We start from the raw sequence: 20587 nt of genomic DNA, 5'->3' as shown, positions 1-20587 counted from the left end.
TAATGTTAGGCCGGTATAGAGATTTAATAATGCATTGCTTGCATATCCAAAATTTTGTGAAGAATTTCAATTAAAAATGGATGAATATTTTCAAAATAATATTACAGAGGAAATATCTACAGAAATAATATGGGATGCTTTTAACCCTTTCAGGACCATAAGGATCGTAGGCCAATTTTTGTGGTTTTGACGACATTTTTATGGTAAAAAGGGCTTGCAGATGGCAAAAAAGTGATTTTTTGTGTGAAATATCATTATTTTTATTTAAAAAATCACACTTCTGGCTTATGGACAGTGTGGCAAGTGAATCTTCTCGTCAATCTGGCAACGACGCTAATGAATGAATGTCGGAGCCAGTTTGTTTACATAAAGGCAGTATCATATGGAATCCGTACATATCAAATTTAGAACTGTAGACTATCCCAATCAAAATTTATAGGATTTTAAAGTTATGGGACAAATATGTCCCTTGGTCCTGAAAGGGTTAAGGCAACGATGAGAGGGCAAATTATATCATTTTCAGCTTATTCTAAAAAACAATTAAATAAGCAATTTACGGAATTGGAACAAGAAATAAAAGATTTAGAATTAAAATTGATTAATAAGTGGGAGAATTCTACATTGCAAACTTTATTAAAAGCAAAATATAAATATAATGAGATTTCTTCTAATTTGGCTAAAAAAAATATTATGTGTCAACAAGCTTTGTATTATGGTAGTTCAAATAAGGCGGGAAGACTATTGGCAAATTATCTTAAAGTGAAAAAAAGAAAGATGAAATTGAATGCAATAAAAGATGAAAAAGGTGAAACTCATTTTCAGATTGGTCCTATTTTAAAACAGTTTTTAAATTATTATAAAAACCTGTATTCTTTTGAGTCTTATTTAAATAAAGAAAAAGATGGTATAGAGTTTTTAAATAATATTGAAGGTCCGAAGATTCCTGATCATATAAAAAGAAGTTTGGAAAATCCAATATCTTTACAAGAACTACAAACAGCATTGAAGTCTCTTAGTGGGGACCGCTTCAGGTGGTGATGGTTTTACGGTAGAGTTTTATAAAACATTTCAAAATACTCTTTTACCTCATTTATTAAATTTTTATCAGAATCAACTAAAGAAAGGTTGTATATCAGGCACTATGGCAGAATCATTAACTATTGTTTTGCCGAAGCCAAATAAAGATCCCATGTTGGTTTTAAATTACAGGCCTATTTCGTTGATAAATGTAGATGGTAAATTATTAGCCAAACTTTTGGCTACACGTTTGGCAAAAGCTCTTCCTCATATAGTTGGTATGAATCAAACAGGGTTTGTTGCTCAGAGACACTCTTCTAATAACACCAGATTGGCATTGCAAATGTTATATTTAACAAAAGAAATTGGAGATCCGGCTTTTTCTGTGTCTCTGGATGCAGAGAAAGCTTTTGATCGTGTGGAATGGACATTTATGTATCAGGCCATGGAGTGGTTTGGTATTGGTTCGGGATTTATACAAATGATTAAAACTCTGTATAGCTCTCCTGTTGCTAGATTATATATCAATAATAATTTTTCTGATTGTTTTAAATTGCAAAGGGGAGTTAGACAGGGATGTCCTCTATCTCCTTTACTTTTTGATATAGTGCTTGAACCCTTATTACTAGCTATTCAACAGGAAAGGGAGATACAGGGTATACCGCATAAGGATAAAGAATATAAAGTTTCTGCATATGCGGATGATATATTACTTCATTTGAGGAATCCTGAAATAACCATTCCAAATTTATTGGATTTGATAGAAAAATTTGGAAAGTTTTCAGGATATAAAATAAATTGGACTAAATCAGAAGTTCTTCCTTTAAATGTACATTGCACAAAAGGATTATTTGATTCATTCCCTTTTATATGGAAAGAAGAAGGAATAAAATACTTAGGTATATGGATAAAAAACACGCTTGATGAGACAATTATAATGAATGAAAAAAGTTTATTGCAAAAAGTAACAGAGTTATGTGAGCAATGGAATCCTTTACATTTATCTTGGTGGGGAAGAGTACAAACAGTCAAAATGATGATATTGCCTGTGGTTTGTTATCAAATGGGAATGATACCAGTTTTTTTTCAGGAGTCTTTTTACAAAAAGTTAAATAATATTCTTAGTAAATTTATTTGGCTGGGTAAAGCTGTAAGAATTGCTCTAGTGACTTTACAAAAACCAATTGAGGAGGGAGGGGTAAATTTTCCAAATTTTTATAGGTTTCATCAATCCTATATCTTGCGCCAAGGTATGTATCGGGTCCTCCCAGAACTCATGGAGAAGCTTCCAGATTGGTTATGGTTGGAGTGGCAGCTCATGTCTCCTATTAGGCTTCGTCATTTGATTAGTATTAAAATGCCTAGAATAAGAAAAAGTAATAGGATATTAATGGACACATGGACAACATTAAAGCATGTTAACAACTTAACTCCTATTACTATTCAAAAATCTACTTGTCAAAATATATGGCTGAACTCCAAGATACAAATAGGCGGTTTTATGATTGTCTGGAAGGATTGGATTGAAGCAGGAATACGTACTTTAAATGATGTTATTAATGATGGTAAGCTGCTGGAGTTTTCACAATTACAACATAAATTTGGACTTAATAAAAAACAAAGTTATAAATGGTTGCAATTGAAGCAGGCCATTCAGGCAGGGTTCCCTGAATAGAAATCTTTAAATACTCATTTTACTCTAGAATTCTTATGCTTCCAGGCAGATTTTATGGGTCACCAGGCCGCGCAGTGGTACAAAACATTATCTGGATATTTAAATAAAAAACCAAGGACTATACTTAGAGATATTTGGAGCATTGAGATTAAGCATCAAATTAATGCATCTCAATGGCCACGTATTTGGTCTTGGAGGATAAGATGTATAATGTCTGCGTCTATGAGGCAAACATGGTTTTTCCTGTTGCATAGAGCACTCTGGACCCCTGTTCGTTTACAAAAATTGGATTGCTCTAAGTATAATAGATGTTGGCATTGTCATCTTGAGGCTGGAACTCTAGATCATCTATTATTTTATTGTCCGTTTATTAATAATTTTTGGAAATTGATCTGGGGTCAAATAAATTGTATGTTAGAGAATCCTGTGGCCCTATCATATGACACAGTTTTGTTTGGAATGTCTATGAGGGCCAAAAGTCAAATTTCATCGAATAATAATAAACTGTTAATGATTTTAACAGGAGTTGCCATCCAACATATAACACATAATTGGAAAGACTATAGGGATTGAATTACTGTTTTTGGTGGAGTTCGGTTTGTCAGGTGTATGAAATGGAAAAAACATTGGCAACTAAGAGAGGTTATTATAAGAAATTTAAAGTGGTGTGGGGACCATTAATTGAGTATTATAATAAATAATTTTATTTATCCCCATTAAATATGTGTAGAGGGAAGGGGGATGAGTGGGTTTTATGACATTATGAGGGGTAATATATGAAAAGGGAGGGAGGGGAGATAGTCTATGGTATAAAATGATTGCAGAGTTTCAAGTGAAGAATGTACAGTATGATTTGATTTCTTTTACACTTGATTGTATAATGTAAAAATGAATAAAGATATTTAAAAGTTTATTATTCTTTTTTTTATTTTTTTATATTCTTTATTCATTTTTTAAATCTTACAACAAGTGAATTACACATAATAAAACAATTTTCAAATATCACTTATTATTATTCTTTGATGAAATTTGGCTTTTTTCCCTCAATGACATACCGAATAAAATCGTATCATAGGATAATGCAACACGATTCTCCAAAAAAACCAATTAATTTGGGGCCAAATTGATTTCCAAAAGGCCAAAATAAAGGGACAATAAAATAATAAATGATCTAGAGTCCCTACTTCAAGATTACATTGCCAGCATCTATTAGACTTAAAGGAATCTAACTTTTGTAATCGAACTGGGGTCCAAAATGCTCTATGCAACAAAAAGAACCAAGTTTGTTTCATAGATGCGGACACTGTACATCTCATCCTCCAAGACCAAATTCGTGGCCATTGAGACGCATTGATTTGATGCTTAATCTCAATGCTCCAAATGTCTCTAAGACCTGTCTTTGTTTTTTTATTCATATATCCAGATATCAATTTATACCACTGTGCGGCCTGGTGTCCCAGGAAATCCGCCTGAAAGCATAAGAATACCTAGGTCATTTTCAAAAATAAAAGATAGACGACTGGTAGCTTTGAAAATTGACATTTTTTTTTTATTGTGTTTCTGGATGTCTTGCCTAAAACGTCCAACTTAAGACTTAAGAAGTCCTATCTAAGTTCTCATTAAGTTAAATTATACATTTTGGTGGAATTCAGTTTGCCACGTATATAAGATGGAAAAGATGATAGCGTTACAACAAGGAAATTTTCATAATTTTAAAAAAATATGGGGACCATTGACTATTTACTCTAATGATCAGATATCTTAAGCACATGGTTAGTTTATATTTGGGTTGGGATGGGGAATATGTATCATATGGTCATGGGAATATTGATAAAGAGGGGGGTATTTATTTTTATCTTATAAGAACATATGATTGTAAGTACAAGTGATTTGTGAAAATTGTTTTATTATTTATAATTCACTTGATGTAAGAATAAAAAATGAATAAAAAAGAAGTCCTATCAAAAATGCCCCTCTATGCCTGAAAAACACTACTGTATATCTGCATGAAAAGATCTTCATTAAACAAAAAATCATGATGGAAAGTAGGTGTTCATTTTTTTCCACATTTTAATCAAAGTGCTGGCAGCTCACCCTGACTGTCGAGGAAGATGTTGCAATCTGAATCACATTGGAAAGGAGGTTCTTGGGGAGAGTGAACTCAGACAATGCCTTCAGCGCAATGTCATCATCTGGCATTTCAATGGCTGGAGACCTATAAAATGGAAACACATATGCTGTAGTAGAGAATGACACGGTGAAAAAATTGGTCCCCGTCACCGCCCCGTCCCCGTCTCACCATCCCCGTCACCGCCCCGTCCCCGTCTCACCATCCCCGTCACCGCCCCTTCCCCGTCTCACCATCCTCTTCACCGCCCCGTCACCGCCACTGCCACCCCATTCACCGCCCCGTCACCGCCACTGCAATCCCATTCACTTTTCTTTATTTACGTATAAAGGAAACATTCTTTAAAACTTTAAAACTTAGTTAAATATTAGTTAATAACTATACAAAAACAAAACACGCAGAGAAAAAATTAATTAATATAAATTCTCAAAACTGACACATTTTGATCACTAAATTTAAAATAGTTATTTTTCATACAGTTTTTCAATCACTAATCTTCCACCACCCCTGGGGCTAGCAATGCAAAAACAAACACGACATGTACTTTAAATGCTTACAAAGTCCCACCTCTTTACTAGAGATCTTACTGAGCTCCTTCAAACCCCCAAGCTCCCATCCCATACACCTCATTTGGGCCAAAAGGGTTTCCGAAAGTACTTTAGCCCAAAGAATGTAGGGCCTCCCTTTAGGTACAATTATTCCAAGGAACCCCAATGGCCAAAATTAGAACCCATGAAGGGACACAGAGCGTAGAAGTCTGCTTGGTGTTCTCTTTAAGTCTCAACTACTGGAGTTGCCATTGAAGCATATTCTAATCTGTCTTGCCATACATGAGACACACACTGTAGAAATCTGCCTGACTTTGTTCTAATGTTCCAACTACTGAAATTGCTGTTGAAGCCCTATCTAACACATCCTAATCTGTCTTACCACACATGGAACAAAGACCATAGAAGTCTGTTCAACACTGGCCTTACTGTAGTTCCTCACAGCCAGAGTCGCTGTATAAGCAGTGCTGCAAGTCTCCCCTCCCCCCAGCGATCACGGCAGGAGGGCACCCAACCCCTCCTGTAGACCCCCCCAACGGCCCTCCCGACAATCGCAGCAGAAGGGTACCCAACCCCTCCTGCCGGTCCTCCCAATGGCCTCCCCTAAGATCGCCGGCAGGAGGGTACCCAACCCCTCCTGCTGGACCCCCCCCCCAACGAACCCTCCCACCCCGGAACCCCCTTAGTCTTACTTTCCAAGTTGGACCGGACGGCTCCTCACACGTATGGCCAGCAGGCTTGCCTCCGTCCAAATGAGGCGGGCCCGCCCCTACCCTGCCCAACCCACAGGATCCTAGGGCCTGATTGGTCTAGGCACCTAAAGCCACTCCCGCTATAGGAGGGGCCTTAGGTGCTTGGGCCAATCAGGCCCTAGGATTCTGTGGGTTAGGCAGGGGAGGGGAGGGGCGGGCCCGCCTCATTTGGACGGAGGCAGGCCTGCTGGCCAGACGAGCGAGGAGCTGTCCGGTCCAACTTGGAAAGTAAGACTAAGGGGGTTCCGGGGTGGGAGGGTTCGTTGGGGGGGGGTCCAGCAGGAGGGGTTGGGTACCCTTCTGCTGCGATTGGCAGGAAGGGTTGATCTGACAAATGAGGAGCACGGTGAAACACAGGTAAATAGCGGTTCCTAGAAGGGGGTACATTGGCCCGCGGGGACAAACCTGTTCACCGTTTCCGCGGTCGGTGAATGGCCTTGTCCCCGTCACCGCAGCGACTGCTAGTTTTCTTCCCCGTTTTCGGCGGTGACCCGCGGCTTAAATGCGGTGGCCGCAGGTAAACCGTCACCGTGTCATTCTCTATGCTGAAGGAAGGATTAGGTTCTTAACTCGATAATCCTTTTTCCTGTAGAACAGCATACGATTAAACCTTATGGATGGGTTGTAGAAGGCATCAATCATTTTTCTCAACTGTGCCTCCTTGTCTCCCGGGACAGTGCCCTCTCTTTACAGTCCATACCAAAATACATGATAATCCCTAAAAGAGGAAATAAAAGCAAGGGGAGTATTTGGGGAGCTCCCCGATAACATTAACTTTGCTTTGCTCTGCAATAGGAAGAAAAAACAGTAAATATTGCAATTGAAAAACTAAAAGGTAGAACCAACTCACTACTTACCTGTGTACAACCAGCATTAACACTTGTGAAAGCTGTGTGCAGCAAGCAGTGAAATTCTAATCCACTGCCTTACAATAAATACCTTTTCTTCTCTTTTAGCTGCCACGAGCCAAGCCGCTGAAAATTCAACCCAAACTATTATTCAGTGCAGGCTGTATCCATCTCTGACAGGGCGGGGCTTGAGAAATCGTATGCTGTTCTACTGGAAAGAGGATTATCAAGGAAAGAACATAATCCTTCCTTTAGTGTAAACTGCATACGATTCCTTACGGATGGGATGTACCAAAGCACTCTCGTGTCTAGGGCGGGACAGATGAGTCTGCAACAAGCACCAAGGACCCAAAGCCCATGTCCACTTGTGCTGAAACATCCTTACTGTAAAACTTCATAAATGTATGAAGAATGGACCATGTGGCTACCTTGCAAATTTCATCAGACGGCACTGTCCTGGATTCAGCCCAAGAAACCATACTACTGGAAGAGTGAGCTTTCAAGGCGCCTGGCGATTGTTTACCACGGCCAGTGTACACTGAGATCACCATGCAAATTTATTGGGAGAAAGAAACCTTAAGAGGCTGGTCTTCCCTGATGATTAGAGCTGGCTATAACAGATGGTCTGAGCCTAAAATTATTTTGTCACCTCAAGATAGTGGAGACGCACCTTCCTTACATCCAGCAACTTCAAAACCCTGTCCTGTTTCTTTTCACCCATGGGCTGAAACACCAGTAACTTCACTTCCTGATCAACATGGAACACAGAAATCACCTTGGTAAGAAAGGAAGGCACGATGCATAAAGACACTCTTGCATCCGTGAATCTAATAAAAGGCTCTCTGCATGATAATGCCTGCAGTTTGGACACCCTCCTTGCCGAAGGGATTGTGACCAAAAACACCATCTTCGCAGTCAGATCCATGGCAGACGCTTCTGATAAAGGTTCATATGGAGCCTTAGTGAAAGCCCTTAATACGATATTAAGATTCCACGTTGGAAAAAGCTGCCTCACCAGAGGGTGAGGTCTCAGTGCTCTCTTCAGGAACCTGGGAACATCTGGATAAGAGGTGGGGGACTCTTGGAATAACTCCCAAAACCCTTAGTTTTGCCAATTTCTGACCTCCTCCAATTTTCCCGAAGACAGTAATGAGCTATACTCACAGAACTGCCCTGTGCTTGCATCAGCTTCTCACTGCAGCTAGAAATAGAGAAGGGATTTCTGCTTCAGACAAGCCAGAGTGGCTCTACTAGCATCTTGTCTCTTGGGGCTGCCTTTTATTCAGGTTCCAAAACCTAAAAATCCTCAACCTCTCAAACTCCCACATGATTCTTCAGCGAGGGAGACACAGCCAACCTCCACCAAGCCTCCCAGTCAATCACGGGGTCTTAAAGTACAGATGTTTCCTGACTTAACTCGAGAGACGCAGAGGCGTCGTCGAGAATTTTTGTTAATGAAGCCTGGGGTTACATCTTTGGGTGCCACTTTTTATTTGAGGCACCCTTGTAAATGTTCTACATCAAGCTGTTAAATACGTCTTCTATGAACCAATCCAGTTGCCAACATTTTTGTCCCTAACCCGCTTGGAAAAAGAACAATCCTGAGCCCTATTTTGATGGAATATACACCTAACTTAATGCTTTGTCCAGCCTTTATGTTTTAAATTTGCTTTCTGTAAAATCTCGCTAGATTATAACGTTTTGGATCTAATTTGAGGACTTGAGCATAATTAGTCATTTATTTTTTGTTCTTTGGATATTGTCAACAATGATGGAATATTTATATGTCTAATTTTGCTTTCTGTACAAGTTATGCTTGGTAACTAGGGAGGATATAAATTTATGCTTTTAAGATGATGTTAGAAGAAATACAAGTGATGTTTATAAGGTTTAAATGATGTAATATTGTGTTCTTGATGTAAGATGGAAAAATGAATAAAGAATTTGAAAAAAAAAAGAAAATCTAATAAATAAAACATTAATAATGGAGGAGTTGATAGATCATTTATTTTTAAACTTATAAACCACTTAAGTCTAAGTGGTGTACAAATATCATACATACATAAATTATAAAACTAAAACAAAACATCATAAAATTCTACAATAGTTTCAAATTTTCTTTTTTTACAAATCTTTATTCATTTTGCATCATATAATAAGTGTAACAATAAATAACAGTTAAAATTGAATACAACACTGTAACTTTATCATATTCAACATTATAATTTTAACCCAATCCCAACCAACCCAACCATAATCTATGCATTCACAAAACTCCTATATAATATTCTTTATTATTGGTCTAAATATTAATAAAATTATAAAATCTCTCCCCCATCCCTTCCTTTTTTTTGTATTTATAATGGAAAAATGGTATCTATTCCTTACAATATCTTGTCAATGGCCCCCAGATTTCATTAAATTTATTATATTTCCCTCTTTGTATAGCAATTACTCTTTCCATTTTATAAATGTGACATAATGAATTCCACCAGAAGCAATAATTAAGTCTACTCCAATTTTTCCAATTAAATGTGATTTGTTGTATGGCGACTCCTGTTATGATCAATAAAAGCTTATTAGTGTTAGACGAAATTTGACTCTGTCCTCATTGATGTTCCGAATAGAATTGTATCATAACATAATGCAACATGGTTTTCCAATAAACAATTTATTTGAACCCAAATAGATTTCCAAAAGGCTAAAATAAAGGGACAAAAAAAAAATAATTGCCTAAATAAAGTTTCAAGGTGATGAACAATAAAATGCAAGCAAAAGGTTAAAATTACAAAAATCAACACTTACAGACTTACAGAACAAGGACTGGAAACTTACTGTTACAATAGGGTAAAATAAGGGGAAGAACTACAATATAAAAAAATAACATAACATAACAGTTTATTTATATACCGCAGGACCATGAAGTTCTATGTGGTTTACAATGATTAAAAATGCTATAAATTGAGTAGAACTAACAAAGTTAGAGATTGGCGATTAACAGTTCTAGAGATCAGTTATTGTGGGAGGTTGTGCAGTTCAGCTATCAAAGTACTTCTGGAACAAATATGTTTTTAGGTGTTTCCTAAATTACCCATAGTTATTAGCATGCATAAATCATTGTTCCAGATCTTTTCCCCATAATGCAGCTTGAAAAAGAGAAAAGATGTTGATTATGTTTTTTAAATTTACATCTTCTAACCGGTGGTGAGACAAACTTCAGGTGTGAGCTTCTCTTATGTCTATTGGTTGAGAAAGAGAAAAGGTCAATTATATATTTGGGTGCTAGACCGAATAGTACCTTGAAGCAAAAATAGCCAAATTTGAACTTGGCACGTGCTTCCATCGGCAATCAATACATAGTAACAGAGTAGATCCTACTTGGATCTTCTAGCCTGCCAACTATCCGATGACACACTCAAAGGTACCATGACTTGCATTCTCTGCTACATAACTCCAGGAAAATGGATCACCTCAAAACATATACTCGAAGACTTCATCTTCCGGAACTCTTTAATGTCAACACACAACCTGCTCCTTGAAGACATAAACCTCCACCTAGAAGACCATTCCTCCAAACAAGTTGAAAGTATACTCTCATACCTCAAAGCACTAACCTACCAGATTCTTAACCCCCAACCCACACATGAAAAAGGCCACCAACTAGATATTGTTGCATACTTGACCCAACATCTTCACACACCTGAAATCCACATCTCAAACGGGGCCTGGCACCCCTCCCTCTGGTCAGATCATTATAAATTCACCTTCAACATCAAATGGGCTCAATGCAAAAACAAACACCAACCCCACAAAACCCCCTTCAAAACCCGTCAAAAAATAGAACCAACCACCTTCTGGGACAAAGCAAACCCTGCACTCAATAGCTTAAGCCCCAAAGAATTCATACCCCAATGGCGAACATTAAGCGAAACAATCCTGAATGAGCTATCTCCAGTAAAATCAAAACACAGAATCTGCAGACCGTCTGACAAATGGTTCGATACCGAACTTCTTCAACTCAAAAGGCATTGTAGACAGCTAGAAAGAGCCTGGAACAAAAACAATAACCAAGAACAAACAAAAATAGCATGGAGAAGCCTAATTAAACAATATAAAATCAAACTCAAGGAAAAATGAAAAGCTTACTACTCTAAACTGGTAGGCTTGGAGGCTCTAGACACAAAAAACTATTCAAACTAGTAAAAAACCTCAGACATTAAACCTTTCCTAGCTGCACAAGGAAACCACCCACATACAGCCACCCAACTTGCAAACCACTTCAAAAATAAGATCACCACAATCAGGACTACCTTCAACAACACACATACACACCACGTCGAGATAACAACTAACCCCTCAACAGGAGAAGCCATTGCAGCAGACAGGACCTGGTCAGACTTCCCAGTTGTACACTGGGCTGATATGAACCAACTCTACAAAAAATATAGCCGAGCTTCATGCAACCTTAACAACTGCCCCATATACCTGATAGCAAATGCCTCCCCCAAAATTAGAGCTAGCCTCATGCAATGGATTCAAACCACACTCACAGAAGGTCAATTCCCACAGGACCTAGGAGAAATCATAATCACTCCAATTGTGAAAGATCATAAAGACCCAATAGATTCCCCCGCCAACTACAGACCCATCGCTTCAATATATGTAATATATGTTAAACTAATAGATGAACTAGTTGCACAATACCTCACTAACTACCTGGAAGACCACAACCTACTTCATTCCTCTCAATCAGGGTTCAGAACCAACCATAGCACAGAAACAGCACCTTAGCAAAGGCAGAAGGATGTTGATAATTCAACTTGATCTCTCCGCTGCATTCGACCTGGTCGACCACTCCATTCTACTACAGATACTGGAAACCATAGGAATCTCTGGCAGGGTATACAACTGGTTCCAAGGATTCCTCAAATCAAGAACATACAGAGTAAAGTCAAACGATCTTAAATCAGAACCCTGGTCTAACCCCTGTGGAGTCCCACAGGGCTCACCACTTTTGCCTACGCTCTTCAATCTCTTTATATCCTCCCTTGGGACTACCCTAGATAACCTAAATGTAACATCATTCAGCTACGCAGATGACATCACCATACTCTTACCCTTCGAGTCACCAGATTCCACCTCAACAGAAAAATTGGAAAAAACACTTGAAACAGTGAAAAAATGGATGATAGTCCACAAATTGAAGCTGAACTCAGACAAAACAAAATTTATTTTGCTCGAAAAGGACAAAACCCCTTCCATCACAGAACTAGAAATAAATGCCACCTAGGAGTAACGATAGACCTAGGAGTAACGATAGACAGATGCTGCACAATGCAGGTCCAAATCAACAAGACTACACAGAAAGCATTCTTAATCATGCGCAATTTACAAAAAATTAGAAAATTCTTCAACAAAGAGCAATACAGGCTCAAAGTCCAATCCCTAGTCCCAGGTCTAGTGGACTATTGCAACATCCTCTATCTACCATGCCCTGCAAATTTGATAAAACAACTACAGACTATACAAAATACAGCTCTCAGACTGATCTACTCACTAAGTAAATATGACCACATCACCAATGCCTACCTAGACTCACGCTGGCTACCTATACAAGCACAAATTCAATTCAAATTATACTGTCTATTATTCAAAGAAATAAATGGCACCGCCCCTATTTACCTAAGCAACCGCCTAAATCAAAACCTTACTACCAGACAAAGGAGAACTCAGTCACCATTTACCTTCCCCCCATTCAAAGGTACTCATCGCAAGAAGATGTTTGACAACCTACTAGCAACGCAAGCAGCGCAACTTGACCACACCATCTCCAACTTACTGACAACAACGAGCGACTTTAAATCATTCCGAAAAGAAATCAAAACCCTGCTCTTCAAAAAATTTATACAGCTTTCTTAACTCTTCACCTTGTCCCTCCTCTCCCTTGTAAATCTCCCACCCCCCAAAGTCTCTTCCTATTCTGCAATTTCTTCATCTTCAAAGACTCAATCATGTAAACAACTCCCTAAATTGCAAATCTCCTGGAAATGTAACCAACTCCCTATATTTAATCCCCCTGGAAATGTCCAATTATCTTTTTTGTAATCCAAAACTCCTAAATTGTATTTTTCCTGGAAATATCCAGTTAGTTTCTTTGTAATCCGCCTAGAACTGCAAGGTACGGGCGGAATAGAAGTCATTAATGTAATGTAATGACGGCAGATAAAGACCCGAATGGTCCATCCAGTCTGCCCAACCTGATTCAATTTAAATTTTTTAATTTTTTCTTCTTAGCTATTTCTGGGCAAGAATCCAAAGCTCTACCCGGTACTGTGCTTGGGTTCCTACTGCTGAATTCTCCATTAAAACCTACTCCAGCCCATCTACACCTTCCCAGCCCATCCTCCACCAAACGGCCATATACAGACACAGACCGTGCAAGTCTGCCCAGTACTGGTCTTAGTTAAACTTTTAATATTATTTTCTGATTCTATATCCTGTGTACATCCCACGCTTCTTTGAACTCAGTCACAGTTTTACTCTCCACCCTCTCCGTAAAGTAGAATTTCCTGACATTGCCTTTTAATCTAACACCCCTCAACCTCAAATTATGTCCTCTGGTTTTACCATTTTCCTTTCTCTGGAAAAGATTTTGTTCTATGTAAATACCCTTCAAGTATTTGAACGTCTGAATCATACCTCCCCTGTCTCTCTTTTCCTCTAGGGTATACATATTCAGTGCTTCCAGTCTCTCCTCATATGTCTTCTGGCACAAGCCTCTTATCATTTTCGTCGCCCTCCTCTGGACCGCTTCAAGTCTTCTTATGTCCTTCGCCAGATACGATTTCCAAAACTGAACACAATACTCCAAGTGGTGTCTTACCAATGACCTGTACAGGGGCATCAACACTTTCTTCCTTCTACGCCTCTCTTTATACAACCCAGCATCCTTCTGCCTAGTCACACTGTTTTTTCGCCTTTAGATCTTCGGACACTATCACCCCAAGGTCCCTCTCCCCGTCCATGCATATCAGCTTCTCTCCTCCCAGCATATACGGTTCCTTCCAATTATTAATCCCCAAATGCATTACTCTGCATTTCTTTGCATTGAATTTTAGTTGCCAGGCATTAGACCATTCCTCTAACTTTTGCAGATCCTTTTTCATATTTTCTACTCCCTCTTCGGTGTCTACTCTGTTACAAATCTTGGTATCATCTGCAAAAAGGCACACTTTTCCTTCTAACCCTTCAGCAATGTCACTCACAAACATATTGAACAGGATTGTCCCCAACACCGAACCCTTAGGGACTCCACTACTCACCTTTCCTTCCTCCGAGCGACTTCCATTAACCACCACCCTCTGGCGTCTGTCCGACAGCCAGTTTCTAACCCAGTTCACCACTTTGGGTCCTAACTTCAGCCCTTCAAGTTTGTTCAGCAGTCTCCTATGAAGAACTGTATCAAAGGCTTTGCTGAAATCTAAGTAAATTACATCTAGCATATATCCTCGATCCAGCTCTCTGGTCACCCAATCAAAAAATTCAATCAGGTTCGTTTGGCACAATTTACCTTTTGTAAAGCCATGTTGCCTCGGATCCTGTAACCCATTAGATTCAAGGAAGTACACTATCCTTTCTTTCAGCAACACTTCCATTATTTTACCAACAACCAAAGTGAGGCTCACTGGCCTGTAATTTCCTGCTTCATCCCTGTAACCACTTTTATGAATAGGGACCACATCCGCTCTCCTCCAATCCCCAGGAATCACTCCCGTCGCCAGAGATTTGTTGAACAAGTCTTTAATAGGACTCGCCAGAACCTCTCTGAGCTCCCTTAGTATCCTGGGATGGATCCCGTCTGGTCCCATCGCTTTGTCCACCTTCATTTTTTCAAGTTGCTCATAAACACTCTCATCCGTGAACGGCGCAGAATCTACTCCATTTTCTCATGTAACTTTGTCAGACAATCTCGGTCCTTCTCCAGGATTTTCTTCTGTACACACAGAACAGAAGTATTTGTTTAGTACATTTGCTTTTTCCTCATCACTCTCCACATATCAGTAGTCAGGAGTCAGTAGGAAGGGGTTATGTGATCGGATTTCTTCAACCCAAAAATCAGCCTGACCACCACATTTTGTACCAGTTGTAATCTCTGCATCTTCTTCTGGGAAATTGCCAGATGGGCGATATTACAGTAATCAAGATGGCTCAGTATAAGGGATTGTACCAAAATTCTGAATGATGAAGCTTCGAAGTATGCTCTAATGAACCGAAGCTTCCAAAGAGTAAAAAAAAAAACCTTTCTGACCAAGGAGTCCACTTGGTCTTTCATGGTTAGGCCCTGGTCCAGTATTACCCCCAGAACATTCATTGTAGGAAAGAACATAAAAGGGAAAAACAAAAGGAAAAGGAGCTAATAGTGTCCATAATTCTGCTAAAAGAAAGAATTAAAAATTAACAGTCCTATGACGTCCTAAAAAGGACGCTCAAGCATTAAATGCATCTCTAAATAAAAAGTTTTTAATTTAGATTTGAACCGATCCAATGATGGTTCTTCTTTTAGATCCAATGGAGCAGCATTCCAAAGAGATGGGGCAGTTACTGAGAAGATAGATGCACGTAATGCATATATATATAGTTAAGAGAGGGAACGGATAGAAGGTGAGTTGAAGAAGAACGTAGGGCTCTTGAGGAATTGTAGGGGATCAGAAATCTATTTATGAATTCAGGACAGTTAGTAGTACACGTTTTAAAAGCCAAAAGAAGAATTTTATATGTCCGATTGGTAACCAGTGTGCCCTTTTCAATAATGGGGTAACATGATCGTATTTTTTTTTTTTTTTTTTTTTAGAGTTGGTGATGATTTTTATTGATGTGTTTTGAATGATTTGGAAGCGACGGAGCTCTTTCTGTGTAATGCCCTTGTAGAGAGCATTACAGTAGTCAAGACTGGAGATTACCAGAGAGTGTATTAGTTTGTTAGTAGCTGTAGAGTCTAGAATTTTTGATAGTGAACGGATCATTCTCATTCTATAGAAACATTTCCTAACAACTGCACTAATTTGTTCATGATATGTGAAATTTGCGTCAAAAATTACACCAATCTTCTCTTAAAACTAAAACCACAGAAACTTGGAACAATCAAAAGCCCACTGAACTTAGAGAAAGGCATCTACGAATAATTGTGTTTTTAATAATTTCTTAAATAACATATTACATTACATTAGAGATTTCTATTCCGCCATTACCTTGCGGTTCAAGGCGGATTACAAAAGAGATAAAAAACGGAGGGTTACAATGGAAGAACATTTCTCCTTTCTAGAGAGGTAAAGAGTAGGTTATATAGTTTCTGTGTGGCGAGAAGAGGGAGGGGGGAAGGACGGTAAGTTTGAAGTTAGGGCTGTTTCAGGAATTTCTTGAAGAATGTAGTTTTTATTTCTTTTCTGAAGTTATGGCTGTTTCAGGAATTTCTTGAAGAGTATAGTTTTTATTTCTTTTCTGAAGTTATGGCTGTTTCAGGAATTTCTTGAAGAGTATAGTTTTTATTTCTTTTCTGAATGTCTTGTAGTCTGGTGTCATTATTAGTAGATTGGAGATTTGATTATCTAGTTTAGCTGTTTGAGTGGCCACATAATCTCATCATTCCACGAATGGAATTTCAAAGATTTTTTCCAGCAATTAGAAAAATAGCTATTGGGACCAATACAGAAAACCGCCCACGCTCGACCCCCTTGAAATCCAACCAAATTTTACAGGGGTATTGTGTATGTACCATTGGGGCTTTTATGACCTGCCTGTTGATAGCACTTCTGTGCTCATTCAGCCGGATCCTCAACTGTCTATTTGTTTGGCCAACATAGATTTTGGAGCAAGGGCACACTACGCAGTAGACTACAAATTCAGTCACACACGTGGTTTCGTATTTAAGAATGTATCTCTTCTGATTTAAAGGATTGATAAACTCTGTGGATGTCACCATAATTGCACAGTTCATACAACTACCACATGCAGTGTGCCCTCCTCGTGAGTAGCCTAGCGAATCACATTGAACACTGCTCAAGATTCTACATTAAGGTACATAAAATGATTGTTTGTGTTTTTTCTATAGACGCAAGTGGGGAAGTGACATTTAACAAAGCCCTGAAGAAACAGCTATACGCTGTGAAACGTTAGTTAACATGTTGTTTCATCTTCACAGTTTATAGACTGCAAACGATTTCAGTCCTGCATAGAGTAGTGGTAGCAGCACACTCCTTCTGGAAGCTTTTTGCTGATGTGGGTGGAGGAGGTTTGAACATTTTTTGCTCTGCCGTAATAATACCTGAGGCTTTTTCTTCCGTTGGAGGTAGTGCCTATAGTTTAAATAAGTGGAGCATTCTTATTTATTGTTATTTAATTATCCACTTCCACTTTTTTAAAATAGATTAATATTTTATGCATATATGCAAATTTTCTCTGTTTTTCAGATTCAAATATCTCTAATGTGTAGGGTTTTTGGGGGTTTTATAAAAAATATCATTTGATAGAGCATGTTTTTGCTACAGAAGCTATCCTGTTTCATCTTGGACCCAATCTTTCTTTAATGAGAATTGATGGTTTGAAGATAAGCATTACTTGCTTGCGTAAACATGTTATGTTGAAGGATCATTGCCACTTCATTGTGAATATGCAGTAGAACTATATTGATCTGTAAACTCATACCCAAGCTTTGCCAGCTACAAGTATTCATCTCGAACTATGCTCAGTATTTGACAAACTTACTGTGCACTTTTGCAAGATGACAGTCAAAACATGCATTGGCTTGCACAAACTACTTCCTGCGTGCAAACCCAAACACATAATCATGTGATTCACAAGAATGTACGCATAGCTGTAGTAGTATGTCTGGTACATGCAGCTTTTCTGAACATGTTCTGACTTGCAACTATCACAGCACAGTGGCTGTATGAACAAGTCTAGCTTTAAGGACCTTATAACACCATATGACTTCATTATTTGACAAAGCTTGCCTTTGGTGTGTTGCTTTCTGTCTATTCTCTCTCTGCAGCATCTGGTTCTTTCCCAAGTTAACTAGGCCACGACTGTGCGGATTTTGGAAACTTACTCTGCACTTGCTGACATGTACAACTTGCTTTGCTATATTTTCATTGTGTTCTCACACTGACATTTTCCACCTTACTTTTATTCTGTATTTCAGGTGACTTATCTTATGGAGACTAATAATAAAATAAAGCCCTGCAGAATTGGAATCTATGCTAGTTCTGAGTGCCAGAAACCATGTATCTTTTATTCTGGAGAAAGCTGCTTGAAGCTTATTTCTGATTTCTCTTTGCTTGGAGCAAACAATGAACAGTGAAAATTACTGTGATTTGTTCCAAAATGAACTTAAACCTGCAATTTGCAGCAAAAGAAGAGGAATGTTGTTCAAAACAGTCTTGCTGCACCATGACAAATCACATCCTCCTACAGCAGCAGTGGCAGTGCAACAGCTTGGGTTCGAACGTCTTCCACATCCTCCTTACAGCTCAGATCTGGCGCCTAGCGATTATCACACCTTTGGTTCACTGAAGGAGACGCTGCGAGGTTACAGATTCACTTCTGATGTTGAAGTAAAAAGAAAGCGATGCTCACCTGGCTTTGGGATCAGCCAAAAAACAACAGCTCTGCAGAAAAGCAGAAGCTAATTGAATGATACAACCAATGCATCATCTTGCATGGGGACTATGTGGAAAAGTGTTATGTTCAATTGCTCACAATTACTTCTATTAAACCCATTAATTGTATTTTGCCTTTATTTTTTGATTTACCCTCATACATACATTATGAAGAAGGACATACTTCCTAGATAACAGATAGACATTTCTTTCTGCCATTGTAGGGCATTATAAGCCTTGAGATCATAAATCTGAATTCCCCTTTCCACCTGTCACTGTGTGTCTTGGAACAAATCTCTTATAAGTGATCAAGATCATATGATAAATTTTTTAGGAAAAAGATACTGTTCTTAAGTGGATTAGCATATATGATATTTTGTTCATTAGAGCAAGTCTTTTTTATTACTAACAGAAAATAAGGAACACAATGCAACGTGTACAATGACCCAACAGAATTCAAATCTAACAAAAAAGGTTCCTCTCAAATAACCGAACATAACACTGTTCACTTTTAGAACTATTTATAAGCTGTAAAGCAAGCTAATAACGTAAGAGATGTTTTGCTCCTTATAGCCTACTCTCTAATACCAAATATTTCCCCCTGAATATGCCCATCGAATCCCCACCATTTCAGCATTTTGTCCATTAATGATACCAAACAAAAAAAAAAAATGTTTCCTAACCAAGTTGGTGTGTTCTATTACCACTGTGCTATACCACCCTCTACAGTACAGAGAACCTGGGCACACTGTTGGTGCTTTATAAATTTAAAAAAAAACCCAAAATTACCTAGTGTCCTTGCGAGATCTATGGGTCTCTTGTTGTGCCTTAGACAGAAAATCCATACACTCCATGGTCTCTTCCAACAAATCCTCCTCTTCTCCTGATGACACCTGAGACATCTTGTTTGGGCTCAGTCTCCCGTCTACAACTGCTGGCTTTAACCCATTCCATGAATGTGAGTAGTCATTGCCCAATGGTAATCTGTTCTCCAGCTTCCTAGTTCCCGCATAATAGCTGAGCCGACTGGAAATATCTTTGTACTTTGCAGAGTCAAACAGTTCATTCTCGGGACCCAACAAGCCCAAGCCCTGCAAAAAAGGAGCAAGCAATGACACAGATATAAGATGAGAGATGAGGAGCAGCAATTTAAATTGAGATTAATAGTTTGATGTTGATGTCTGCATAACACAGAGATTTGTATATCCATAAACAATTAAAAAAAAATTTTTTTTAACTTTTATTTTACAGAACTTTTAAGTCCCAAGCAATAACAGAATGCCCATTGATGTTATTATAATTTAAGTTGAACAGCAAATGTCACCAAACCCTATTGTGCAGGTGCTACTTTATTTGTTATTACTACAGCAGAGAGCACACAGCAATCGGAGCACAGAGGAAAGTAGTGGCTATTTTTAAGATTAACCTGCCAGACCATGATCCATTTATACACTGAGGAAAACTCGTTATAAAACCCATTTCTATCGTCAACAGCTTCTGCTAACATCTCTTTACATGGAGCCATCTACTGTCAAAAAATGTTAGTACTTTTGGGTTAAGGGAGGGTGGAGGGAACTTGATTAGATTAGATGTGATTTATTTATTAAAAAAAAACCAAAACTTATAGCCCACTTAAAACCTAAGCGGGAAGCATAGCAAATATATATAATAAAAACAAACATAAAACATTCTTCACATTAAAACAAATAAATTAATCATTCTATAATCACCTAAAAATCAATATTCCTCATCCGTTTAAGAAAAATCTAAACTTCTACAAATAAGGAAGTCTTTATAAACTCTGAATTGCTGTACACTTCTTCCCCCGTATTCGTGGTTTCTTCACTCGCGGTTTCAATTATTTGTGGTTTTTAGTTTGTATAAGCTTTGCAAGTGGGGTTGAGCTAAGCAGGCCCTGACCCAATTTTTCTGCCTCTTTCCCTTGCGCTGTCCTCACGGGTACCT

At 38.4% G+C, this 20587-nt stretch overlaps 1 protein-coding gene across 3 annotated transcripts in view; it reads right to left on the bottom strand.

Moving 5' to 3' along the window:
- Positions 1-20587, bottom strand: part of DHX30 (DExH-box helicase 30) — a 195591-nt gene that overhangs the window by 131231 nt on the left and 43773 nt on the right. For all 3 annotated transcript variants that reach the window (XM_033931942.1, XM_033931944.1, XM_033931945.1), the window contains exons 4-5: positions 19412-19713; positions 4787-4907 (exon numbers count right to left, since the gene is read on the bottom strand). In XM_033931942.1, the coding sequence (XP_033787833.1) occupies positions 4787-4907; positions 19412-19713 (423 nt within the window). The remainder of the gene's footprint in view (positions 1-4786; positions 4908-19411; positions 19714-20587) is intronic.

This window comes from Geotrypetes seraphini, chromosome 2 (assembly GCF_902459505.1).
Source record: "Geotrypetes seraphini chromosome 2, aGeoSer1.1, whole genome shotgun sequence".
NCBI classification, from domain to species: domain Eukaryota; kingdom Metazoa; phylum Chordata; class Amphibia; order Gymnophiona; family Dermophiidae; genus Geotrypetes; species Geotrypetes seraphini.
The sequence above is the reverse complement of the archived record's forward strand: the minus strand, read 5'-3'. Positions and strand labels throughout refer to the sequence as shown.